This window comes from Taurulus bubalis, assembly GCF_910589615.1.
Source record: "Taurulus bubalis genome assembly, chromosome: 9".
Lineage (NCBI taxonomy): Eukaryota > Metazoa > Chordata > Actinopteri > Perciformes > Cottidae > Taurulus > Taurulus bubalis.
In genome coordinates, this window is record NC_136597.1 from 21,211,431 (window position 1) to 21,239,414 (window position 27,984).

Here is a 27,984-nt window from a genome sequence, read left to right on the forward strand (position 1 = left end):
TTCTGTGTGTTCTGATTACAGCACAGATTGCAGGTCAGATTGGCAGCAGTGCCGAATGAGTAGGCGTAGTTACAGAGAGCCGTAGAGGTTGACAAGCATGTGTCGGGCTCAAAATGCTGAATCGTGGGTAAATAAACATTATTCGGAGCACTCGCGGAAAACAACCAATGCCACGAAACAAAACAAAAGTCTCCATCATGAGAGCCCAAACAATCACCAGCCTTTATTCCTGGACGTGTTAAAACTGTGACAGCAAAACGGTATCATTGAGTGTCTGACTTTGGACACAGGTCTGTGTGTTGTCTCTCCATTAGCTCCAGCCCCTCTCTCGTTAATTACATCTGGTGCTGCTCCTTCCAGCATTAGGTTCTGGTTCCCAGTAACAAAAGGAGAGGCCTGCTGGCTGTCTGTGATTGTTTTAAGATGGCCCAACAGAAGCAGGTCAGTGCGATCCGTTCAACCGCACCTTTGGGCACGGGTGAGCTCGGCCTATTTTGCAACAAATCAGCAACCACAACCATAACTCATGCAACTTCCTTCTTGATGCTGCTAACCCAGGGGTCGGCAACCCAGCGGCTGCGGAGCCGCCTGCGGCTCTTTAGCCAGTCTGTTGCGGAGTTTAATTCTGCATGGACGTATTCATTTGCTTTCACTACCAACGACGCTGGCTGACCTGTATGCTTGATATGTGGCGAGAAATTAGCAAACAGCAAAACATGTAATGTTATAAGACTCTTCCAGAACAAGCAGACAGCATCTGCTGAAAAGTATCAAGCTCCAAAAGAGCGATTTCTCAACTGCTGCAGCAAACTGAGCAAAGTAGATATACTTTCAGGAAGTGAATCATGTCTCCAATCTCCAGTACTGCTGCTGGTTCTGTGGCAGCTCGTGAGACAGTGAGGCTTCCGCTAGTAAAGACGGATCCGTCCTCCTCCGTTTGCGGTGCTCTAAAAGTCCGGCGTAGTGAGGACACTCCGTGTAAACATTGCAAAATATATGCGTTTTAAAATGTAAACCTCACTTGAGGTGGACGGGGTTTGAACCTGCAGGATGAACACTCTACCACATGAGCCACAAATATAGATAGGAAGCAGGGTCCCCATAGTTGTGTTTTTTAATTGACCTCAATGTAGACTAACACATGACTGTTTTTTTCTCCTCCTCTGCATAAGAGTTTTATAGTTATAACTGGTAAAATAGCAATACAAATGTAAATAATTGTCTTTATTTTTGTTCTATAATTTCATAAATACAACAAACTATAATTTTTGTATATATGTATAATATGACTATTTATGAAACTTCATAAGCTGTGATATCAAATAGCTTTTGCTTCTCCAGACAATTTTTTTTGGGTAGAAAAAAGGGCAAAATGGCTCTTTGGATAGGAAAGGTTGCTGACCCCTGTGCTAACCGGACCCGCCACAAACCACCCTTTGGATTGTGGAGCATGTTTTGATGTCACACACATTAGATTTGATAGAATAAACAGTATTGTATCACCGGTAGAAACCATTTAAATTTGACCCCATATTTAATTTGACCCCTTTCAAATGTCCTGGAAAATAAATAGAAGATGTGTAAATTAGTTAAATAACTAGTGGAAATAAAAAATAAGAAAACATGATCAAACTTAAAAATGAATATTATTTTCCTGGCCAGCAAGTGCTTAATATCTAAGTAATATATTATATCATTCAAATATGTTTAGCACATTATAATATTCATTTTATCGAAATAATTGAGTGAGATATGCGATGAATAATATAATGATGGTGAGATGCTTTTTTGTTAGCTTACCTTTTTCCAAAAGTGAAAATAAAATTATTTCAAGGCCAAGAATGCCCTCCTAACATGTGACTAAAGAATCTTCTGTTATCTCTCTGAAGTAGCCCACAATTTTGCCCCAGATGTCATAGTAAGCCCTGAGCCCATGGATTTAGACCAGATTAGAAGAAAATATGAATTATAATAATAGAAGTTCAATTGAAAGTCATCTACTGAACTCTTTCATATTCAGCTGAATCTTCAGCTCACTCAAATAAATCCCCCAAATGTTTTTCAGGAAATGGTGGGGTTCATTTGGACCCCCCATTTGTGGGTAATGACAATATAGATGCTAAATTCTGTGTTTGAAGGCATTATTTTGCTCCCTTACAGCCGCAGATGACTGTATTTTTCTATTGAATGTTTCTCGTGATTGTGTGTAGGTTAGGTAGAGTAAACACATCCTGATACAGCATCCTGACCTGCCTGAGACCAACTCACTTTGAAAGAGTGTTCGCAGGATTAGTTGCTGCGGCTGCTTTAATTACACATGCATCTTCAACTGGGTCATTAATTGGCTGAAAGGCACCCACCATATACTATGTTGTGCCTAAGTAGACTTGAGCCCAGGACCGGTTAACCAGAGCACAGAGCAGTTCAAAGAAATGGTGTCCTGAGGGCCAAAGCACTTCATCACATTCGGTTAAATGACGTTCATCAAGGTCACACTGTCATGGAAAGTAAAATCCTTTTGTAGAAAAACTCTAAGAATAATACAACATACTGTTTAAAGACCATTCTGTCACATAAATAACATCACAGCCGCCAATTACACCCGAGTAATACGTTTCCATGTGGTTTTCTTTTCCACAGTAGTTACCTATTCAGGTAATTCTGGTTAACCCTGTAGTGTAGGTTCATAAGGAACATATTGTTACCAACAGGAAAGGTAAATGTTTAAGTTATATAAGGTAATTTTTATATATATATTTCAATTATTGATGAACTTTAAACCTTCAAAGGCGTCTCACTTTTGGATCATGACTCAGCAGTTCTGCAGCTCTGGCCCAGACTAACCGGGAGTGTTTAGCTTTCTGTGCAACGATCTCAATGCCTGCACCTCCTCTAGGTCTCCTTCCTCCCGAAGCATCCATTATCCAAACGTATTCATCTCCCTCTACAGCGCTTTAGCTCAGCTGCCCTCAAATTACCTAATCGTTTAAACGTATTTAAGGCCTAATGTGCAGTCGTTAGAAATGCCAGCTACACCTCCCACTTTTCAGCTTTGTCCGTGTGAAATTGTGCTTGAAAAGAAGTAGAGTTAGTTGGTCCCATTAAGCTATTACCTTTGTCAGTCAGAGATGAGTGGAAACAGTGGAGAAATCCTCTGTTGTCCTGTGTTTGTTTTTGTGTATTGTGTGCCCTGCCTTGCTGATAACTCTTCCCAGCAGTAATTGGGGCTCTAATGTTCTCCCCTCACAGAGGAGAGAGAACCCGAGCCTGTGCTTCATTTAATATTAAACCCTTCTAACTGATCCCCGCTGACACTCGTTTAAGTAACTCTTACTTGTCGACGGCTATTGCCGGTGGCCAGCTATTCTCCTTTAGAGACTTACAGGGGAGAAGAGACGCATAAAAGGCCATATACAGCACTCACGATAGGCCTAATAGGCCTGCTCTACATGAGGATGACACACACTGACGGGTCATGCACGCACAGGTGGCTGCTCAATTCACAGCTGTCTTTATCGTGCTTATAAATCTGAAAATGCACTCGTCAACTCTCCATCTGGCGGTTTCAAAACATCTGTCTAATCAGTGTGGAGCGTAATGGGATAACACGGATCAATGTGGAGACATTTGTCACAAATTAATGCTTGCACAATATACACTTGTGCAACAAACACCCTTTCACTGAGTCCTCATGGATTTGACAGATTTGTTTTTTCTCAGAAAGCTTGTATTGATCCCATTAGTTTTTGAAAAGAGGCTTTTATTCAATTTGCAATACTTATCCTTAAAAACCAAACAGAAGGTTTTCATGTGAATTGACATTAACTTTGGCGTATTGTGGTTACTTTTCCTATTTTGTTAACTTTGTTTCTAGCTAGGCGCTTCACATGCACCATCATTATTACTTAATGAAGAGTTCATAGCATAACACTAATTGAAATATAAATGATTTAATTAATGAACCTCAGTATATACAGTTACAGACTTTATTTAGGGGTCACCAGGCAACATTCGGTCTCCTCTTGATGTTGGAAAACAATCAATTATTTATACTAATTTTAACAAATGAATGTATTATAGATGAAATGTCACGCTTGTCCAATCGACAGACACACAAATGTACACGCACATGTCACGCTGCTGACGACAGAGTTAGTCAGAGTGGGTAGAAATCCCTGTGACTCAGGACAGCATATGTATGATAAGAGTGCCCGAAAAGAGTCTTATGCAATGGCATGCGGACTCACCAGCACATAGACAACCAGGGGCTCTGATCCCACTCACTCTGGAGTCTTTTACATAACCAAAGGGAATGGACATGAATGTCCACGTCATTCCTAAACGCCCTTCTCACTCACACTGGAAGCAGATTACCGCCATACATCTTGGTTTCTCACAGTGTGCTTCAATGCAGAAGTAAACACCTACATTCTCTTGAGACAAAATAAAGAGAGATATTCTCACTGACTATTAAAACAACTCCATCTTTATATTTGCAGTGGCTGTGATCAAAATGTGATTATCTCATACAGGAAGTTTCTACTGTAACGTCACTACACCACAGCCAGTTTGCGGTGGAAGAAGAATTGCACCTGTTTATCCTCGTGAAAATGCAGCTGGCCAGATGTTGTCTGGAATACTTGGTTCAGTTGTGTGCTTTTATATCCGGACAGATTATTGAAATGGCTATAGTGAATCCCCTCCATCCATGTGGAAAGGGCAGAAAGGCAAACCTCGTGTTGGATATCTGCTTACAAGAGATTACCGACTGAATGAAGAGAACTGTATAGGTCACATCCATTTCTCAGCAGCAAATTAAGTATGCTGGGAAATATTTTATAATGCTTTTGTCCATTGTCTTTTGGCAATTTTGGCTGAAAGAATTAGTTTCTTGAGTCGTTACTTTCAATATGCAAGAAATGTTTCAATTACCAATGCACTTGCAGATCTTACTTTCTGTTATACTTTAACTTGTAAGCAGCCTATAGAGGGGACTGCTGCTCCTGAATTAAGAAAACAAATACAAAATATATAATATATATATATATATATAATTTAATAGAATACATAATATACAATTTAGGCTTGAATTCCAACCTTGAGTGAAGGGAATATTTTGCTAATTCCAATGTCTTGTCAATAAAGGTGTTTGTGTCAGCTTTAATATTATCAATCTCCCAAAAAATATAAATTATGAAACCGACCCTCCAGTCAGTAAGTAATGGCATCACCTCTCAATGTCTTGGCCTTCCTTAGTGCCGTTTGCCGTTGGTTCAGATATTTAAACTCATTGCACTGTTTGGCTGATTGTGACAGTATCTTGAATACTTGCAAAGGTGTGTAACTGTACAATTGTATTGAAGTTGATGCTGTATCTGACATTCATTTGGCAAAGGTACTAGTTATGAATGATACTGCTTCTATCGTGTGCTACCCCTTTTAACTCTTTCTCTTTTCATTAATTTTGACCTGCAACCTGTAAGGAGAATTACCTCTTTTTTCCCCCACAAGTATTTGGTGGACAAGATGATAGCTAAGCCAGGATGGAATATCCATGTTTGTGACTGGTGGTGGATGTGGTGTAATCCATCCTAAGCTCTTCCATGGATGGGATGGGGAGGGGGCCAGTAAAGAGGGTTGTGGAGGGCAGCTCTGTCTCTGACCTTGCCTGCTAGCAGTGATGATGAACAGGGCGATGTGCGTGCTCTTGGCTTGACATTTGTGCTCGTTTAAGTCACACGCACTTTTTATTTTAAGAAGCAGCCCCAGAATACAGAGGTGTTTAGCTCCAAAACAAATGCATACATATGATGGGAATTAAGTCCGCCAACTCTCATTGGGCAGATTTATTACAGGAGCACAAGTATGCAGACAGTTTGTGCAAAGTTTATACTTGTATTTGACTCGGTGCCTACAGCTGGTTGCTGGGCCAGAGGTGGGGCAGATGTTTTTCATAGGAGCAGCATAGCAGTGATATCATCTGCTAACTGAGCAGTATTGCAGCGGCAAAGGCATAGCACTATTGGCTTAAACAGACCACCTTATTGTCAACATTTTACAATGTATTTCTTTTTATTTGACCTTGACACATAAATGGACAGTTGAGTATAACAGATTCAATAAATGAGACTGTTGACGGCCCACTCTACTTTAGATTATAGATGTACAAAACTCAGGAATGAGTCTCAATTATTTATTTTGTACGTAATAGAGTTGTGCGAAGGTAAGTAGAGGTAGGATCTTAAAGCTGGAGTTATAATGCCTTCAGATGAGGTGGAGAGTTTGCAAGTGGATGCTGGGATTTGCAATTGAAACTTATGTTGGACTGTGAAAACAAGCTTTGCTCGCCAAATGTAATCTTTGCTTGTGCTGAATGTGACATTGTGTCACCTTTGTGTCACCTTTGTGATTGGAAGGTGCCCTCTCAACAACCCCATCGACTCGCCTTTATTCATGTATCTGTTAGGGTGGATTAAATGTACAACCGGATTCAGAGCATTAATCTGTTTGCTATGTAAAGACACAGTGGCATTATGTCTACCTGAGCAGAGAATGAAGTCACTCTCTCTCTCTGTGTGTGTTGCTATTTGAGCTTTTCCTTGCTTTGATGACGTAGCCGGGCCGGCCCAGCGTGCCCCACTGTAGTTTGTACTGTTAGCGCCGTTAGCACCGATAGCTGACAGCCGCCGGCTTAGTCGTCGTTATGTTTAGCGGTTTAGAGGCAATAGAAATTCTCCCAATCTTGTATTTAGCAACTTGAAGGTAAATGTATGGATAATACACTACTACATCCTAGAAAGTGATTGATACCAGCAGTTTTGGTCTTTAGCAATTTGTAGTGGAGACAAACCGTGATGGCGGGCCACCTGGGCGGGCCATGGCTCTCAAGCAAAATAGAGAGAAAGGTGATACCTACCAGACGGTTCAATTGGGTTATCCATTGCTGGGTTGAATGAGATTAAGGTTAAGACATCATGTAACATTTGGATTGGATTTGTGCATGGAGGGAAGGCTCACCCAACCTTTGGCCCTGTAGAATCATCTGTATTGATAACTTGGAGTTAAACACAACCAGCCTCTTTGGCCCAGAAGCTAAATGTGTACAATTAGCATTGCAGTGCTACTGTTGATTGGCCAGCTGTGTGTGTGTGTGTGTGTTTACATACTGTATATATATATATTAATGCTAAATGCATATATCTGTGAGTGTGAACCTTTCACATTCTTGTCACCCACACTTTTGAGATCACATTGTCCCTGCTGTCTGTTTTTTATTTAATGTTCCCTAAGTTTATATTGCCTTAGTTTCCCAGCTGATTGAGTACAGGGTTTGGTATTGCTCTACGCCTTACTTATTTTAGTCAAGCTGGACGGTCAATCTGCAGTCAATAATACTCGCTAAAGCCCCAGCTGTTTTGTTTTAATCAGATCCCAGGGGTTTTGGCCTGACTAAATAAGGTTGGCTAATGGTTGAGAGTGACCCAGTCCTGTCCGCAGCAAACACCTCCCCATGGTGTCAATGCAGAAAGCTTCAGGATATGACATTAGGGGAATGCTCTGTCTCACTGCTGTACGCAGCCTGAAGACAGCCTTGACACATTTTATGTCTAAGGGGACACTGTTGGTAAACTTGAAGAAATGACAACTTCAGTTACGCAATATTTAGTTTATGCCCTAACTTCCTAGCTTTATTAACGTTGCAGACTGGTCTGTTATCACTAAACACAGCAGGTAAAATGCTGCTCACTACCTTTCAAAAACAAAACAAATATGATGTATGATTCCTACTGTTTATAATCTAATCTAGTACAGCTTGCCTTTAGTCATCTTCTATGACATATATGTGGAGTCTCATGCGTATTGCATTACACTGTTGTCCTTTCAAAAGAGGACAAATATTTTTAGTCTTATGCGCTGAGGGAAAACACGCAGATTACATGACCTCCTCAATGGCCTACATGACTATGACATCATATTTATGCTCATCCTAATAAGATGATCTCATAAGAAATGGGTTTTGAGTTGACTTTACCTGCCCTCTTTTTTTTTACCTGCCCTCTCTGGCTGATAATACACTGCCTGGCAACAACGGTGAACACAATTTTTTTTTTTCCATCAGCCAGTCGCTAATGTACATTGGGCATTTTTTAGCAAAATACATGTGACAGTGGTAAAGGTGTTCAAATAAGATTATTCTTTTGTGAGTTGACCTGCATGTGTGGTCTACACATCTTGTATCTGCTAAGTTAGGATTTGTTGGAAAAGGCATTTTTTTGTTGGAAAAAGCTCCTCAAATCCACAGAATAATAATAAAAAAGGGTCTGTAAGCAGATGTAAACATTACATTTTTGTCAAGTAAACAATGCTGATGAAGTTTTAGCAAATAGGATGAGGTCATATGGACGAGGCAGTTGCAGCAGCAAGTGACGAGGATCAGCAAAGTGATGGACGCGGAGAGCTGGTCTTTTGATGCTTTCTGCCGCTATACCAGTGATATTCATCAATATCTGCACGCTCCAGTGCAATATTATCCTTTATATCTTAAACTAAGTAATATGACTGGTTTTTACAGCCTTGTGTTAATGACTGCTTTAATCCAACTGGCTCATTCCTCATTTGCACGGCCTCTCCTCCTCCTATTTGACTTTACATGGTGTCCTTGGTGTTGAATCATTTGCTTTTAGTGGAAGTGTACGGCCCACACAGGGATGGATTGACTCTAAGTCTAGTTCTTAGTTGTCATGCACACCTCAAATCTTCCACTCACATATGTCCAGGACACTGCACCAAAGCCGTGTTCAGCCATGGCTTCCCCAGGTCCCACTCCAGCATCCCGTCATGTGACTGAGTTCAGTGTTGGACATGCTGTCCAGTTTTTGTGGAGCAAATAGAGGACACAAACCAAAATAGCATCCTCATTGCCACCCTGGGTTGAGTCTCACCGTGGTCACCTCGGTCAAAATGAAAGTACATGAAGGGGATGATGTCATCACCCTCCTGTTGATGACTGGCTTTCTTATAGGTCCAGGAATACTCCCAGAATATTAGGCTCTAATGCATCTAGTGTGTGCGTATGTGTGTGTTCAGTCGTATGCAGTAATCCTCACTGTTCCATCTGGCCACTGTGTCAGTCCGTGTGTAAGGGGAATCCTCCTTTAGGAGTCTTACCCTCCATCCCCCCACTTTGTCTTATGCTCATTCTACTACCGGAGAGACCAGAATTGAGCATGATCTTTTAAGTAAAGCACCCTTTACCTCTTTCTTTAAATCAGCTTCGGTCATGGGGGGGGGGGGGGGGTCCAATATGCAGGTGTGGCTCACATGGATGTCTTTTTTTGGACATACTCGATACGTAAATCACATCTATTGCATGGTGGCTTCTGAATGTGCAAGTGTTTCTCTGACGTGAGAGTAATTGCATTTCTGAATTATTTTGTAGATTACATAAATAATGATAAACAACAGACACTTACATAACCCTTCCAGCGTATGGCATGTAATCCGTGTCGTACAGAACATCATAATGCATCCACTGCTGTGTGTTTTTAAAGTGAGCTTGATCATGATGCTGATAATGCATCCACACACTCGCATTCTGTAGTATTTCCTGTAAAAGCACTTAAAAGATGTGTTCTAAGGATTATGAGTGAGATGGTGCACACAACGGACTCTGCTGTTAATCCTGCGGGGTCAGCAGAGACCAAGCAAAGCCCCGCATGAGCCTCTTTAAAAATTTTGAATTAACAAGTAAATGAACAGTGCAGTAATTTAAGAAGAGAATACTGTTTTTAACTAAGTTGGAAAAAGTTATTACTTAACTTAAAGTTTTAAAGCATCTTGAAATAACTGTTTTGAATGATCAAGTAATGCTTAATTTAAAAAAAGAAGAAACTTAACACTTAATCTCCTAAAATTAAACTGAATGTTCAAATGACATGCAGTCATCTGCAAATAAAGTAAACTAATTAAAGACAGAATTACATTTTCTCACAGTTTAATTATGTTTTTTAAGCATTATCCTTATGGTGTATTAAAACAATCAAGTAATTTATTAAGCATTATCCAGCCCATAATCTGAAGAATATATATTTTTTCCATTTCACTTTATTTTTCCTTCCTCCCTTTCCCCTCTGCTATTTTCTTTATTTTTCCTCTGGAGCTGGAAATAAATGTTAGTTATTTGATTAGACAATTGGTAGATTATTAAACTGCACTTAAGATAGTAAACTGAATATCTTTCTAATGGAATATGTCACCTTGGACTCTTGAAATATATAGAGGGGTAGGGGGGATTTTTTAAATCTTTTTCCCTGGTATTTAATAAAAAAAAGACTTGAAAAATAGTCTTCAGATGAATTGATGATAGTTGCACCTCTTTCTTCCTCTCCCACTCCTTTTCGCTCTGCTTTCACTCTCAATGTAGTCCCGTCTTCCTCTCTATACACCTCTGCTTCCTCTACCTCCATGTAGTAGTGCTGGTGCTGGATGTGCTATATTTGTTGACTACGTATTGGCCCAAACACCGACAGATGAACAGTCTCGTCGGAATGTTTCCCTGCAGCTAGGAGACGTGGAAACATCCCGTCAGCTTTTAATACAGACATTTTGTTTTTTACACACAGTGTATGTATTTGTATATATACACAGATGTATATGTAGATGTACTGTATGTGTGTTTATGTATAATGTTTATGTGTGTATATATACGTATGTGTGTATATATACTGTATATATACGTATGTGTATACTGTATGTACATATGTGTATATGTATATATATTTGGTGGTCAAAGGTCACTGTGACCTCACAAAACAGATTTTTGGCCATAACTCAAGAATTCATACGCTAATCAGGACAAATGTATAACATTATGTTTTTATGATGACATTGAGATAAACTGCAAATGACTGGTTGGTGGCAGGCATGGCTTTTTTTGTTTTCTTTTGTCACTGAAACAGTGAGTAATATGTGCTGATAACCTCCTGAATAATTGTTTTCTCTCTTGCAGCTTCATCATGGTCCTGGTGTGTCTAATCTTCAGTGTCCTGTCCACTATAGAGCAATATGCAGAGTTCGCCACTGGGACCCTCTTCTGGATGGTGAGTACTGTCATCCTGCTGAGAATAGAATCATCCTCTTGATTCCCCTTAAAGTTATAAGGGGTTTCTCTTATTAATAACTATAGTTTTGCATAAATAATGAGAACAGATTAAACAGTTACTGTATTTAAGGCCCTGCACACCCACACACAGGCTAACAGGTGCAACTAAATCCATAGGAGAGTCAGACAAATGTCAATTCGGTACAGTTTGTACACACCCCAGCAGAAAATCTTTAATTATTTTGTATTTATATGTTGATGTGTGCTTGTCTCACTGATAATACATGGTATATGTACAGACTATGTGATGGGGATGCATGTAAATTAACTTATTTAAATACATAAATCATTATAATTTACATCTTTTTAAATGTTTTTTTTGTGCATGAACCTTGTTTGAATAAAGACTAATAATCAGTGTGGAGCATGGGTGTGTAGGGCCTTTAGAAACACATGCCTGATGACAGTCATGAAACAATACATTGATTAGTCATTCAGTTCATTGGTAGAAATTGTAAAAAATGTAGCATTTGTTGTGAAGCAAAAAAGCCAAACATTCACCAGTTTAATTTGCTCCCCTTTTCTATTTAATTTTCCTGGAAATGTTTTTGGGACCATTTAAAGGGACAAAACAAGCATTTGTATAATGTCACACGGGCTGTGGGAACTTCTTCTTTTTTTCTATTTTCTGAAAGAAATGATTATTAAAAAGATTATTATAATTATTCTTTGATATACTTAAAAACTAAAAATTGCAAGACAAAAGACGAATCACACACCGATCAACGAGGAAGACAAGAACAGTACAGACCAAACACAATGGTGACAATAATACCAACCATAACGATTATAATATTGATAATGATACGATTAGATAGAAAATGTATACTAATACTCATCCTATCTTGACAGACACTCAAGCTAATATTATTAAGTAGATTCAATGGCGGATGAAAATAAAAACATAATAACATGTATATTGGTTGATGAAGGTTCTATCACTCCTATATTGACAGAAGGGATTTAGTGATGCTTCCTTGACATCCTTGAAGTTTTTTTTTGTTTTAGTTTCTTTTCTTTTTTAAAGAGACTGAACCAAAGAGTGACAGTTATACTATTAATAACTGAACTGCAGTACCCTCTTGTGTCCACACGATGGAGACAGAAGATCGTGGCTGAAAGGGATTTCACCCGCCATCTTACACCTCAGCCCAAAGATATTACAAAGCTTGAAAAGACTAATCACTTTCAGTTATTGCAAATAACATCACACAATGCCTGCCAGCGTGTATTGCATCCGTGCATAGCCCCTTACAGTAGGTAACATGTGTACATATTATACATTAAAAGCATGGGAATGGTCAGGAGTCACTGTTTTCAACCTATAGTGGTGACACTAAAAACTTAAAGACTTGCAAATTCATTTGGCTCCTCCAGACTGTACATGCGGATACTTGCTGGTAAATTTACTTTTTTTGTGGTTTATTAGGCCATTAAGGCTGCTAAGCGATGCAATAAATCCAGGGCTTACAACAGGTAGAGAACATTATGGCTGTTGCTGGAAACTCTTCAAAGAGCTTGCATCATTTGTCTCTTGCCAGAACACTGTGGAAATAAATATACATGTAGCTACTGCATACTCACACACAGTTTACACAAAAGCTGTTCATACACACACACACACACACACACACACACACACACACACACACACACACACACACACACACACACACACACACACACACACACACAGAAACTCACACAGAAACTCACACATTTACCACCTCCTGCGTCCTGTGGGGCGGACAGAGTGGACACTGTGACCGGTGCCCTTTTAAAAACCTACTATCATGGTTATTCATTTATTTTTTCATCAAATAAGAGCCAAAAACTCTCTATAATTATCTCTAACGCTCTTTCTCCCTCCTTTTTCCTCTATCTCTCTTCTCCCTCCACCTTTTCTTTCCGTTGTTTCATTACTCAAGAGGCCAGCGATAATCAGCCTCATAAAGATGTAGAGCGAAATTAAACACTTCAGCACACCAAATTACAGTTCAACTTTCCCCTTTATTTGTCAAACCCTGTTTATTTGTACACCTGGCTGTGCATGTTTGCATGTCTATTTGTAATTCATGCTTTTGGTTCAATATTAATTGTGAGATAAGATAGTACCATATCTTGTGTGTGTGTGTGTGTGTGTGTGTGTGTGTGTGTGTGTGTGTGTGTGTGTGTGTGTGTGTGTGTGTGTGTGTGAAGGGGTGGAGCCGTGTGAATGGTGTCATGGTGGCGTGTAGTGGTGGTCGTATCTCCTTAGAAAGTTCAGGGTTAGCTGACATCTGTGAATCACAGGCAGCTTGTTTTGGATGGCAGAGGGGACAGAAGTCCTTTAGCATATTTGGCCTTCAAGGCAGCTGCCAAGGTAAAGCTGGCCACACTGGACCGGAGGCTCAGAAGCATTGACACAGTACACACAAGCATATCACATAGATCTCTTCTACATCGTCTTTATTTTTACATTTTAATACATATTACTCAACTTTTCTTGAGCCTTCGCTGTGCCTGTATATATGCAGCCAGCTAAACACACTCCCAAAAAAGGCTAGTCTACAGTACTAGCCGCCAAAGCAATTCCCCTACATTGTGCTTCAGGTCGGGCCTAAACAGTGTATCACCAGCAAGAGATCACCATTAGGTCCCTAAAGAAAGTATTTTGAGCTCACAGTGTTTGGAATATACTTTTTATACTTTTGTTAAATGTTATGTTTCTAAGTAAAAACCTGTGGAGCTAACATTAGCAGAGAGCTTCAGCACATCATCAACTAGCATTAGCACGTTTACCACGCAAGCTATTTAAGGAATGTCTACACATGCTGCTTTTTGATGATTGTAACGAAGGATAAAGACATAATCGGCTTTGCAGGAATAGTGTGCCTTCATTTTATTTTCTTCAGTCGCCAGGTGATGTGGCGGTTCACTTTTACACTGTGATCTGTAGCTTTAGCTTCATCTTTTTGACCTTTTTTCACTGCTGAATCAGTTTGACATCCTGGATAAATCCTTTTAAACGCATATTGTGGAGAAGAACACTTTTCAAATACAGCACACAACTATATAAGATGTAGTGGAGTCGGGGTTAGCGCTTTTAGCACCATTAGCTGCTAGCCGCTGGCTCTGCTATCACCATGTTGAGAGCTGTTTGGAGTCAATAGATCTGTTCTGAATTTTGAATTGAAAACCTTGAACTGAAAGATGTTAAATAACTTACCTCTGAGAAAGCTTATGCTATTTAAATGTGATTGACATTATTATCTGGAGTCCAACATCAACAGCAAGGGTATTACTTTGCATTATGTACTATCCATGCATTCCAAAAGCTTTGTAAAGGTAAATCTAGATGTAGTAAGTGACTCTGCGTGCACGTATGTATTCGTGCACCTGTTGTAGTGGGACACACAGATGAAGCAATCTAATCACATTTTCATCTGATATTGTAATTCCCAAGCAGCTCTCTGAATGAGCTTCATCCTATTCTGCCTTGACAAGATTATCGCTGCGCGAACAGGCGGTTGTTTTCAATAAACACAGAGTTGCCAGTTTCTGATACACATACAAAAATTCCCCAACATCTGGGTGACCCAATTTATGGAATTATTATGACTAATCCCATCAAATTCCCCAAATTCATGCGTTCCTATGACTTTCAAATGTCACCCATATGTCATAATTACTGAGCAATTTTTTGCTGCTGTTTTGGTCTTACTGTGTTTTAGTGAATGCTTATTGATTTGTTCAATCTTATGGAAAACATATATCTACAATGATACAGACTCCCCAATTATAAGGCAACACCAGAAGCTTTGGAGATAGGATGCAACAATTTAAAAGTTCCCACCTTCTTTGTGAGTAATAGATTAAACTATACTTAGTCCAGAATGCAAATAACTGTTTAAATATGTGTGCAGATAAAATCTCATCCGTTAGCAAAAATAACACCTTTCAGTCAGAACCGATTACATAGTGTTATATTACAGAAGCAGCAACAGGGACTTAAAAAACACAGTCTGTTACTTTCCTACACAAACAATAAGGCTATGGCTGGCTGGTCAAGTTGTTATAGCCATCTGGGTTTCAGATCTCCGAATGGCTGCATACATCTCTGATTGGCTCAGCGATTCAAATATAAACGAATAAAGTGAAACCAAATGGTCATTCAGTCTGATTATCAGGCTATGTAATGTAGATTTACTGAATAATTTCTGCCTTTGTGACGATTAAGGGCCATAGGAATCCCAGGTCAGACCACTCAAGCGCAAAGCTGTACACATTAATTAATGAAAATGGGCAAACTGAGAAATTCAGAGAGCAGCAAAAGAAATCTGTCCATCTGGAGCCATCACCATGATAACCTTGATGGAGGCCTTTTAGTTGGCATCACAAAAAGTATTTTTTCATAGTACTGTCGCAAAAGTCTTACTAAATGTACACATCACTGCATTTTCTCTATGTGCTGACACTTTTGCCAGCCCAAATAGTGTCTGCTTTGATTGACAGGTCATTGTTTAGGGGCTCTGTGGTGCTGTGTTATTGCAGCAGGGCTCATGGTATTACGTTTCATGCAAGGGGTGGTCAGGGAGCAGCCAGTTCAAGCAATCAGCAGGATGACCACCCACATGGCCCTAGGCTTTAACAGACAGTATAGTGACTAAATATTATTCATGCACGGTGGCCGGGAAAACGATCTCTGTCAGACGGGCATTATTAAATCACGGAGGCTCACATGTATGCGCGTAGTAGAAAAAGATAATGCACAATGGTACATATTGGAACACCATTTAAAAGCACCAACCTCAACTGATTCTTCGTATGATTAGAATTCAAAATCATAAGTATCTTATTCTGCAGTGTTGCAGAATGATTTACAATTATAACCTCATCGCCAACGTAATGCATTTGACTGTTTATCCTTCTTATCTGTGAGGCAGCAGTGTGACAGCATTTCATCCTGTGGCTTCAATCACTTAGCCAATGACCCGGTCTCAATATGAGCTTTCATCAGTCTTGTTATCAAGCTCCATTTTTCCTCCTGTGTGGTTGGGTGGTCCCAGACCACCTTAGTGTCTCTCTCTCACACACCTGTCATTACCCATTCATATCATATTGTAAATCTTGGTGATTAATTATAATGGCTTGATTATTGCGTTTTGGATTAGTCTTAATGCAGGGCACAGTGTTATCAATGCTTTTTAGATATGAGACCTTATCTACTTCCACATCCACTCGTCCTGCATGTGCTTTACAATGATTGTTGCTGTACCAATGGATTCATGTAACCCTTGCTCTGTGTTTGCATTGTGCTCCACAGGAGATTGTGCTGGTGCTGTTCTTTGGCACAGAGTATGCGGTCCGGCTGTGGTCGGCAGGCTGCCGCAGCAAATATTCAGGCATCAAAGGACGCCTCTGCTTTATCAGGAAGCCCATATCAATCATAGGTGCACCTGGAATTTTCCTTTGCTACCATTTAATACAACGGATGTCATGTATTGTTCATGTAGATCAACAACTTAGATATTGCAGGCATATGTCAGGCTTTATTTTAATACAATATGTCCTTGAAGCTGAAATGATTGCAACCCTGATTTGATCTTTTTCTTTCTTTTCTGTCCGTCTTTATCTTGCTCACAGATTTGATAGTGGTGATTGCCTCACTCATTGTGCTTGGTGTAGGCTCCAATGGCCAAGTGTTTGCCACATCTGCCATCAGGTAGAGCGACTGTTTTGTTCTGCATTTAATTTTGTACTTTATACATGTAGCGAGTAAGAGGGATCAGGAGATGACGACGTGTTGTTGTGTGTTGCAGGGGCATCCGTTTCCTCCAAATCCTGCGCATGCTGCATGTGGATCGACAGGGAGGAACGTGGAGGCTCCTGGGATCTGTAGTCTTCATTCATCGACAGGTAGGTAAAAGAAAAAGAATAACGCTAAAAAAAACAAGCAAATAGTTTTTGTTTTTTTGCATTATTCTCCTCATCACATGAGGATAGATGGAGATAGATCAGAAGAGGACCAAAATAAAGCATTACTCCTGTTGCATCACTTAGCTGTAGTTTCTTCTACAGCATGACTGTACAGACCCAACTCCACCTTTCTGATCATTCTATAATTTACTGCTTATTACAGCAAATCAGATGTGCACTGTCAGAAATACATGCACTCATGCACAAATAAGCCACAGCAGACCTGACTTTACAAGGAGAAGATAGTCAAGGTTACCTCCTTCTTTTTTCACCGTATTCTGGTAGACATGTTTTAGTATGTTATTAGGCTGATGCACAATAAAACCAAGGATGCAATGTTCTTTTCTCTTAATCCGTGATATAGTCAAACCTGACATTCATGTCTCTTTGATGAATAAGAAGAACATGACTGATCAGTTAAGGATTTCATGTAAAGGTCAAGAAAATAAATGTTAGATGAGCCCCAGATCCTTGAACCAAGAACTTCATTTGTTGCCATCTCCCTGTTGTTAGATGACTACTGTTTTTAAATTATGTGATCTGTTCAGTAGAAATATAGAAATATATTGCCTCTAGCAGTGTCAGTAGGTCGGTGTAAAGACACAGACTAAACTCAGATATGTGCTCAGATTAGCCATTGAGCGCTGAAGTGCTTGCTCTATATTTGCTGTATATAACATAAAAAAAGTGAGTTGCTAACAACCGGTGATATACGCAACTAATGGGATCTAAAGCATTGTGAATCACACTTAATTCAAACTCAAAAACCAATGCTGATACATGAAAGTTGTAGTTTAATACACTTAATGACCGATGGCATGATCCTCCTGGCGTAGATAATGAAAATGTACCACTGATTGGTTTAGGGTGGATTGGACGTTGTATGTTTGGCTATAATAATCACCACACCCCGTTTATCCTCCTTGCTATGCAGGAGTTGGTGGGTGACCTAGCTGACACAAAGTGCACCGCTATTAGTTCTCAGTCAAGGCCTGAGAGCACTCATAGAAGTGTACCTTGTGCAAACTTACGCCACTACTCCCTTCGTGAGCAAGACCCAAACAGCACATTTATTATTATAACTGACCTGACACGTCATACAGACGGATGTAGGTTGGCGTCAGTCAGCAGCAGCTTACAGCGCGTCGCTCACAGCTCCTTTGAAACATACAAGTTGTTTGAAGTAACGCTGATGTGCACTGTCACCAACCCGGCTCTCTTGACGCGTAGAACATTCTTTCATACAACGTTTTCATAGTATCGACCTTCGGCTGTGTTTTTCAGGAGCTGATCACCACCCTGTACATCGGGTTCCTGGGCCTGATCTTTTCCTCCTACTTTGTCTACTTGGCGGAGAAGGATGCTGTGGATGAGGAGGGCAAGACCGGCTTCTCCAGCTACGCTGATGCCCTGTGGTGGGGCGTGGTAAGGCCGCTTAACTAGAAAACAGAATTACATCGCCCTTCACTGATGTTTTTGTACTCTCGGCATATTTGTACGAGTCCATTATCTGCCTTTTGTCTTTTGCAATGCATATTTTACTTGGACCCTTGAATGCTACTTGAATTTTCCCACATCGCCTCCACATTTGAAAGGCCACATCGCATGTAAAAAGATTCTTCTCTCTAGAAAGCTGCAACAAAAAAAAAGAAATCGGCACAATGGAATCTCAAGTGGAGTCTTAACTGAAAAAAAAAAATGATTGAGATGGCTGGCCACCCTGGCTGGTCTAATTATGAATCGCCTTGTGTTTTTATTTTCCTCGTCGGGTCTTTGTGTAGCATGCACGCAATGCCGCGACACTCAACACAGACGCAGGTGTGTGTTGATGTTTTTCGTGCGCAGAGCTGGTTTCGCTTATTCCCCTCTGTACGGAGGCTCAGGTTTCCAGAGTAGTTAATTAAACATTTGAATTGAAAGCGCAGAGTAATGAGAAACCTATGGCAGCCTTGTGCAGGGGATCAGCGTGCCACAAAGAGACGGTAATAAAGCATTCACCTCTGGGCTCTTTGGCTCAAAGAACTTTTAGAGCACCAATATAAAGTGTCAGTTCCCTTAATTAAAACTTTAATTGTGGGATTACTACCTTTTATGTAACAAGGGTTAGAGGGGTCACAGTGCTCCTCACTGCTCTATGGAAAGTCGAAGAAAAGCTGTTTGTGTTGCTCTGTTCACAATGCCGAGAGAAGAAACGCGGTTGGGGATCTGCACTTTTTATTGTTTTCCTGAGACTGTAAACGTGAGTCATGATACGCCATTACAATAGGTTGGGTCTGGTTGGTGAGTGTTCGTGTGTGCGTGCTTATTGAAATGAGATTGCACTGATTGGAGAATGCTAAGCTCCTCCAGTCTGCATATTCCTTCTCTTGGCATGGTTTCCACTTTCGGATGTGCAGGTGCAGGGCACAGCTGGAGGACAAGCCAATGCCATGATTCATATCCCCTTCTCTCTCCCTCCGTTACCTTCCCTGCCTCTCTTCTCCTTTTGCCAATTGCTGACGGTTAGGTAATGGCTGTTTTTATTTTAACAACCCCGTCTAACGTCTGCCAGGGCAAAGCGTGAAAGAGAAAATGAGGGGAAAAGAGAGCTGCTAAACTTGCTGTGATGTAGTTTGTGGTGCTTATGTACAATTTAAATTGGGTATAATCACTCATACAGCCTGTAAGCATGCAGATCAGCATTCATATAAACATGCAAATAGACAGTTACACACTTACACATATTTAAAGACCAAGTCTATGACCTTTGTGTAGACATGAGGAGGTTTTTGCCACACACCCTACATTCTGAATAAGAGGGGTGTTTTTGAGGAGACCATTCCACTCTGATGGTCAGGAGGACATTGTTTAGTCATCGGATTTGTGGACGAGGGATTAAATCCCCCGCCACTCCACCCGCCCCCCCCAACATACACCCAGCCACCCTTCCCGCCCTTGCTCCTTCTTTTTTTACTCCCAAAGCCCTTTTAAGTATCTCACCTTACATCAGCCGCTTTGTGTTAGCGCACAACGGCGGCGATACTCCATAGACACCCACGGTAAGCCAAGTGAGTTCTGAATGTGTCAGAATTGGCTCGGCTTTCAGAGTGGGTGTACATGCAAATGCGAGAGGTATTTGTTCCCCTCACCCCGGCAAATTCCTACACTCACTGAGGATTAGTGGTTGGGAATCTTATTCCCTTTGAGGAGCAAGAGCCTCAAACGCCCCGGCCATCGCTGACAGTTGTGGAACGAGGCCAGAAAGGCTGATGAACTTTCTCTTTATTGTCCAACTCCTGTTATAGACTGCTCTGGTGACCCTTTGAGAGCTCTGCATTGACTGACATTTTCATTACCTCAGCAGTTTGTTACAAATGAGAGTGAATGAGAATATCTCTCTGAGTACATCTATACATTTTGACATGAAAGGAGGCATTATTTACTTTTACATTGCATTTTTATCAGGCGCGTCGATGGTTAAGGACAGGATAAAGGAGATTCAAGACCGGCACCTTCCAGTTTCACGCCTCAACCTGCCCTGTGATGGTGTCCATTCAATTTAGCTGATATTCCATCAGCCCCAAATGTCTTGACCTGTTTTGCATCAGTGAAGGGTTGTGTGTGTTACATGATTTGCTATGTTACATATGCCTACAATCTGCCAGTGATCATCTAAATATATTTCATCCACTCTCTGTCTTTAGGTGACTGTCACCACAATTGGCTACGGAGACAAAATTCCTCAAACGTGGATAGGCAAGGCCATTGCCTCCTGCTTCAGCGTCTTCGCCATCTCCTTCTTCGCCCTGCCTGCTGTAAATATAACTTTAATTTGAATCACATGAAACTCTCGAACAGTAAGGAAAGATTTATGAAAATGTTTTGTTCCATTCAGTCCCAATCTTGTTAGTCTGTTGACTTCTGTTTTGTTTAGGCATTGGCATCTGCATTATTTTTTGAGAGATTCTGGATCTACATTTTTAATCTCCACTAAATGTTCCAACTTTTTTTTTTTACAACCTAATTATTTCCAATCAGGGTATCCTGGGCTCGGGGTTTGCCCTGAAAGTCCAACAGAAGCAAAGACAGAAGCATTTCAACAGACAGATCCCTGCTGCAGCCTGCCTCATCCAGGTACATGTTTGCAGTTCATCTTAGCAATTCACACATTGCTGAATTTGTGGCTCATATTGCAGCATCACTGGCTAATGGTTCCTAATCACTGGCTTACTCTCCTATGAAGTAGAAGAAAATAGGATACGTGCCTCAACACATTGACTAACACACATTCTGTCCTCCTCAGACACTTTGGAGGTGCTATGCAGCAGAGAAACCAAACGGCTGTGCTGTCACATGGAAAATGTATGTTCTAACTCCAGAGACTGTCACCACAGTGGAACCTGACAACTTCAGCCCTAATATCAGGAAGCTGAACATCTCGGTAATTGTCTCAGTTCAACCTATATTCAGAGCAAAGTGTATTTTGTGGCTCGTCTTTTGTGCAGTTTTCAGGAGTGATTGATTCACTTTCCTCAACAGGACAAAACGAGCCTTCTGTTTGAAACCACTCGTATGTCCTTAAATATAAAGTATGTCTTTGAGGCTGTGGGCGAAGGCACCGACCTTGTGTCATGCTGGCTTTGAATTCTCCTCCACTGTTTATTGTGTCCCTTTTACTTTGATCCGTCTAATAAAGGTGGAATCCCACCCGGAAAAAAAAGTAACAACAGCCAGCCTTTAAACCCAAATCGTATGAACATTTAATTGCTCATTATTCTGGTTCTAGACATCTCATTGTAAAATTCAAATAAACACATGTGGTATTTCTCATATGTGAGAAAAAACATTTTCTTCTCAAATAGCCCATTGAACCTGAGGTGAGAAAGATCAAGAAGTCTAAAAAAAAAACAGAAAAATGGCCCACATTGTATGCTCACCTTTCACAACAATATCAGCCGTGTTGTGCTGAGGCCATACAGCATAAAAGGGCAAGTTAAGTTCCCACAAGCGTACACGCACGCGGAAGGACACACAAATGCACGTATACACTGAATGCCCCACTCTCCTCCTCCCCCGAAGGCCTGACTCCAACGGGATGACTTGAGGCCTTTGTCTCCTCCGGACAAAGCCTCAGTCAGTTGAGATGATGTCACCGCCGCCTTTCTCATGGGAGTAAACCTTTGTCTAGTAGAACAACAACAAAAACATCTTTGTGTAGCATTGAACCCACATGTATTGGGGAGAAGGAAGGCTGCTTCCGCTCTTTTCTGCTTCGGCATGTGACTTTCTCCTCCGACTCTCCCCTCTTCCCTTTCTCTGTCTCTCAAGATTCCTCTCCTGCTTCTTCCCTGTTTAACATACTTTTTTTCCCGCCTTCTTTTTCCACCCAGCTCTTCCCGCCTCTTTTTGCACATCTTCCTCTGCCGCCTCTCTGCCTCGTCTATTTCGTTCCAATTCACAATGTTTTTTTCTCTCCCTCTCCTCTTTATATCTAACTCAATCAGTCTATTTATTTGTTTCTCTCACTAATAGACTCAGTGTCTGTTACAGTTACTTCATGCCCTTCCATCTTTCTCTCTCTTTTCTCTTTCATTCTTACGACACCACCAAATCCCTCTCTCTCTCTCTCTCTCTCTCTCTCTCTCTCTCTCTCTCTCTCTCTCTCTCTCCCCGCTAATGAGTCATTCAAATCGGGTATTTGGATTGAACTGCTGGCCACTTGTCAATGCCAAAGTCTGATCCTCTGAGTCCAAATAAATGAGTTTCCATATAGGCCACGTCCATGACGTTGGTGTGGGTCAGAGGGTCTACAGATTGGACTGAAGGCACTATTTAGCCACTCTTTAGGCACCATTTAGTTTGCAGAAACTCACTGACTCACACATCCCATAGCTATGATCTCAATGAAACTGAGATTAAACATGTACCGCTGATGTCACCAGCGTGCGAGCACACACCACTTGGTAAGATAACAACAATGTGAACTTTACAGGTACTAAAAGAAAAATAATTTGATTTTGTGTGTCAATGTTTTTTGGGCTTAGCATGGCGTTTTAACACTTTGCTGAAATGGCTGGATGAATTCACGTGTTGTTCAGAGAATATGTTTCCATGACAATGTGGAACACCTGAAACGTATTCAAGTGGACTGCGTTGTTAATAGGCGATCACTTTGAAAAAACAACTTCCAGCTACAGTGTTAGAAATCGGTTCAAATTTAATAATACCTGATGTGCAATGAATGGTTTTCCCAAACATTATGGTAATTTTGCTCCATGCATGAACCCCGTTGACCAATGGAGATTATTGTGTTGGTTCTCAAAATAATATGCAGCACCTGCAAGGCTACAAACTGGGTATTGGGATGTTGAATGTCACTCGTCTAGTCGATCAAGGTAGAATGGCCCCAACTATATACTAATTATTAGAGGGAAAGCATGAAGGGAAGGGTCAAATGCTCCTCTTTTTGACCATGACATCATCTTTTAACGGGACAATATGACCCACTTTGTTCTTTTTATTCCATTGCTATCAACTATTCACACAGCATATCAGAAAGGCTCTTTAAAGACTATTGGTTATGATTACAATGTCTCATGATAGTCACACACTTCTTGCTTATTAACTGTCGTTGTTTCCTCTGTCCGTTAGAAAAAGGGGACCAAGAGGAGGTTGAAGCCCAGAGGTAACGGCTCGATGGGTGTGTCCTCGGGGGCCATAACGATCCCCCAGATCACCTACGATCACATTGATGACTCGGAAGAGAAGAAAGATGCCTCTTTTTCCCAGGACGAGCCCAAAGATGCTGTTGAAGGTAATACACTTGCTCTTATGCTCTTGCTGTAATGTACAGTAAACTGATATCAAGAATATATAACGGGGTAAAGTCACACACTCATTGTTCAGTCTGAGATCCACTAATTATATTCCAACAAAGAAAAGTCAACTTACCAAAATCACACATGAATGCACGTAGCCCTGTTTTATTACGGTTGATTAAACGGACTTCATTGTGGACGTCTTCAAAACAGAACTTTTATTCAAAACTTCAGCTCAGAATGCCATGTTATATGTGAGTTACTGCATGTAATCTTAATAAGTTTTAAAAAAAAATAATGAAATATTGTATGTTGGAATGATGTCATGCTGCCTTGAAGGCCTTTGAAATCCAATATTTCTTTATTTAAAAAAATAATAATTCTCCACTGTTTTTTGCATTCAGGGCATTTACATGTTCAACTCCATGATGGATAAAACATGTTATGGCAGTTGATTTCAAATTATTAGTTGTTAGTTCATACTTTTTGTTCTGAATGTCTGTGAACAAATACAGGAGATACACTTAGGATAGTTCTGATAATGTGAACAAATCTACACTTATTTTTACACATTTTGCCTCGTAGAAAGACGTTCATGCTTTCACCCTGTTGGGTGCTGACTGCTCTTCCTGCTGCTGCATGACTGAGATCATACGCAGTCATCTCATTAGTTAATTCTTTGTGAAGCTATATATTGGTAAAACATGATACACATGTGAGCAAATCTGGCAGTGATTACTTATGTATACATGCTGGTGTAAACACAAGCCTAAGTACAGCCTCATAGAGCTTACACTTAAACTTTCTGTCATTAAAATGAATTATCATGTTATCATTGTTGGTCTTGAAGTACCAAGTAATTACAGATGGGCAACCTCTTTCAATGTGTTTTTAGAGCTAATCTTTTGCAAAAGATTACTGTTTGGAGACCTTAAAACAACATGAGATGAGTTGGGATGTGCTGGTTTCTCATTTTCACACAGTAAATAGAGGCCTATCCTGATACGCTGAGACCCAAGATGGCTGCCAGGTGTCTTCAGTAGGCCACATGGAAGCCATTTCTGTCTGTGGTGATTAGAGGTCATGGTTACAAGCTCTTTACTGCCTCACTTTGCCGGCCACAGACACTCAAACTGGGCTTAATTAAAAAAAAACTTTAAAATATAGACTTGTCAAGGTTACAAGTGGGAATTTCTTGTTATACTACTTGCAGTTCACCAATATTGCTGCAGTCATGCCAAAGCCAAGTTGTGCTATCTTTTTGTCAACAGGCTGAAAAAAGATCAGACAAAATCAGGATGTTGGTTTCAGCATCCAGATAACTGTGGTTCTTAAGTGTTTCCAGCACTTGTCCATAACAAAACAAACTATTTTTTGAAATGCCAGTCTATACATACAGTATTTGATCAATGGCTGGTTGGTTTAGGGGGGGCGGTTGTTTAACTTCCTGTCTTAAAAGCCATCCCCGCCAAATTAATTAACCCAGACTCCAGGTTAATAAATGCACTTTATGAGTTTTTTTTCAAGTGTGCCATCATAAAAGGAACTGGAGTGACATAAACTTGACATGAAGGCAGACCATCACTGGAGGAGAGACCGCTTATGAGGGGAAATGTCGTTTTAGTTTCCATCTTAATTGGGTGGATCTTATATAATGAAGGAAAACGTACCGTATGTTTTAAATTCATGTGAAAAAACTGTCAAATCAAACTTTGTCAAACAAGTTAGATTTCACATTTGAACCAGTATTCATTCTCATATTTACTAGCAACAAAACAAGCGGTCAACATGCAGATCTTATTTTCTAATTATTTAAAACAATGTTTTGCGTTTATAATCATGAACTAAACATAAACACACATGCTCAGACTATACAGTGGAAAAAGGAATTGGCCGAGCTGTGGATGACATAACACCATGTGAAGAGGCCTGCAGCCTGTAGCTTGCCGTCAGTAATGATGATGTACCGAGTTGAAACAGCATGGGACCGTATGATCTCTGGTTCAGAGCCATAAAACAGGCATCTGCAATGTCAACTTTATTTATTGTTTAAACCATCACTGCTTCAAAGAGCACTATACGCCGTTTAGTTTGATTAAACACTTGTCCGAAATAGAAAACTGGTTTAAATTAGATTTTGCTGTTGGGATTTATGTTTTGAGTCTTCTACTACAAATCGCATTGTAATGACGTTTGGCTGTTGCTAAGGACCTCAAGGAAATATGAATGAATAGAGGTTGTCACCTGTGTTTCCCTCATATCTATTCTTATTTAAGCTTGCAACTAGAAAAGTGTCCTCTGTGGAGTGCAGAGCTCCACCAGATGTGTCTGCAACGACCACTGCTGATGGAATAAATACAACCCACATATTCCTCCTGTCTGGGCCGCAAGTGTATCAATCAGATGCTTTGTTCACTCGTATAACATATACACTTGAATGTGAATCAATGCAGCTCTCTGCCTCGGCTCTGAGCAGCTAAACTGCAGTTCACAGTGCACTGTTCAATTGTCTTACCTAAGCATGCAAAGGAGGTGGAAACGAGTCCAAACTGAAGCAGTTGTTGATCACTTGCAGCCCAAACCGGCTGCTATAGAGAGAGCAACCATGAGAGGTCCTTGAGCATACAGTCATAAATTACCACACAAAAATATGAGGCTGATGGATCCAGCAGTGTTCAAGATTAGCTGTAGCAAAGACAGACACAGAGATGCACACACACATGCACACACCGAATACATAATCTTCTTGCGAAGATAAACACATTATTTGGCCACTCCAGTGATCACATTTTAATAAGTTGATATGGTAATTTTTTTAGCAAACAGTTGCTTATTCCTGCATTCAGCAGATGCAAAGCAGCATTATCATTTGTTTGGAGTCTGTGTCCACCCGGTGAATGCAAATCCAAATCATTAAAGTTGCTCGCTGTAAAACCTTGGAAAGATTGTAAAGCCCTCCGAGGTAAATTTGTGATACAAAATCAATTGAATTGAATTGAATAGATCCTGGTGATAACTCACTGGAGGTTCATCATAACAAACAAACCCTGTCACCATGTCACATTGTTTTCACATTGTTGTTTGGTATATTTTTACTGTAAAATAAACGTGTTATAGCTTCTTTAAGGAAATACATTCAAATATAGGTGTGTGGCAACACATGTATTACTTGATATAGATAGATAGATAGATAGATAGATAGACAGATAGATAGATAGATAGATAGATAGATTGATTGATTGATTGATTGATTGATTGGATACTGTATTCATCCCCAGGGGGGAATTTGTTTGTGGCAGCAGCAAGCAAAGTTATACAATACAATAAGATGTTAATACTGACGACTTATACAGAAACTTTTTTTTACTATTCTACTCATTTTCAGGCGGTTTCTGGTCCAGAAATGAGCATAAAATGAATCGTGTTACATAAAAAGAGAAAAGAATTGTGCAACAGAAATGCGGCTGTGTTGCAAAGCAGGAACTGATGGAGATGCTTGATTCCATAAGTTGGAATGACGTTGTCATTGTTGTGCGCTCCGGCCATGTTGCATTCTCATGTTGATGTCATGTCCGCCCTTGGCAGGAATCACCAGAACGTTTAGACAAACAGGTGAGTCCTTCCCGTCACAACTCTTGGTGCACACAATTGGAATTATGGGTTCTGACATTTGGTTCCAGAGATGATGTCAACCCTTACGTTCTGGTCTCATGGTAGCTCCCTCAAGTTTCCATTTCATAATCAATTGTATGTTGAGGCCTGAGCTGTACCAAGAAAACCAGAATTGAGACTCTTTTTATGTCCCTCTTATACCTATAAGCTGAAGAGTATACAGTGTATGTGTCTAACCACTAGCCCCTGTCACTGGTTAAGTACTTCATTTTTCACTCCTATGAAAAAGTCCTCTGTGTTAATCATTAGCTAGCCTGCCTTTTTAATGTGGCCCAGACAGTATTTTAATTAGACTCGCTGGCTGGCTGGGCCTTTGTCCCCAACCGGACCAAACCAGAGCCAAGCAGGGAGACTCAGACACTGGTCCTGGGCTGACATGGCCTGTTTTCTTTACTG

The 27,984-nt window shown here is 40.4% G+C and overlaps 1 protein-coding gene across 1 annotated transcript in view; it reads left to right on the top strand.

Moving 5' to 3' along the window:
* Positions 1 to 27,984, top strand: part of kcnq1.2 (potassium voltage-gated channel, KQT-like subfamily, member 1.2) — a gene marked incomplete at its 5' end in the record, with an annotated part of 150,228 nt that overhangs the window by 501 nt on the left and 121,743 nt on the right. Inside the window, 10 exons of the mRNA XM_079223149.1 lie at positions 11,009 to 11,099; positions 16,467 to 16,593; positions 16,787 to 16,865; positions 16,963 to 17,059; positions 18,404 to 18,544; positions 20,803 to 20,913; positions 21,137 to 21,232; positions 21,402 to 21,539; positions 23,750 to 23,912; positions 27,502 to 27,528. Of these exons, the coding sequence (XP_079079275.1) occupies positions 11,009 to 11,099; positions 16,467 to 16,593; positions 16,787 to 16,865; positions 16,963 to 17,059; positions 18,404 to 18,544; positions 20,803 to 20,913; positions 21,137 to 21,232; positions 21,402 to 21,539; positions 23,750 to 23,912; positions 27,502 to 27,528 (1,070 nt within the window). The remainder of the gene's footprint in view (positions 1 to 11,008; positions 11,100 to 16,466; positions 16,594 to 16,786; positions 16,866 to 16,962; positions 17,060 to 18,403; positions 18,545 to 20,802; positions 20,914 to 21,136; positions 21,233 to 21,401; positions 21,540 to 23,749; positions 23,913 to 27,501; positions 27,529 to 27,984) is intronic.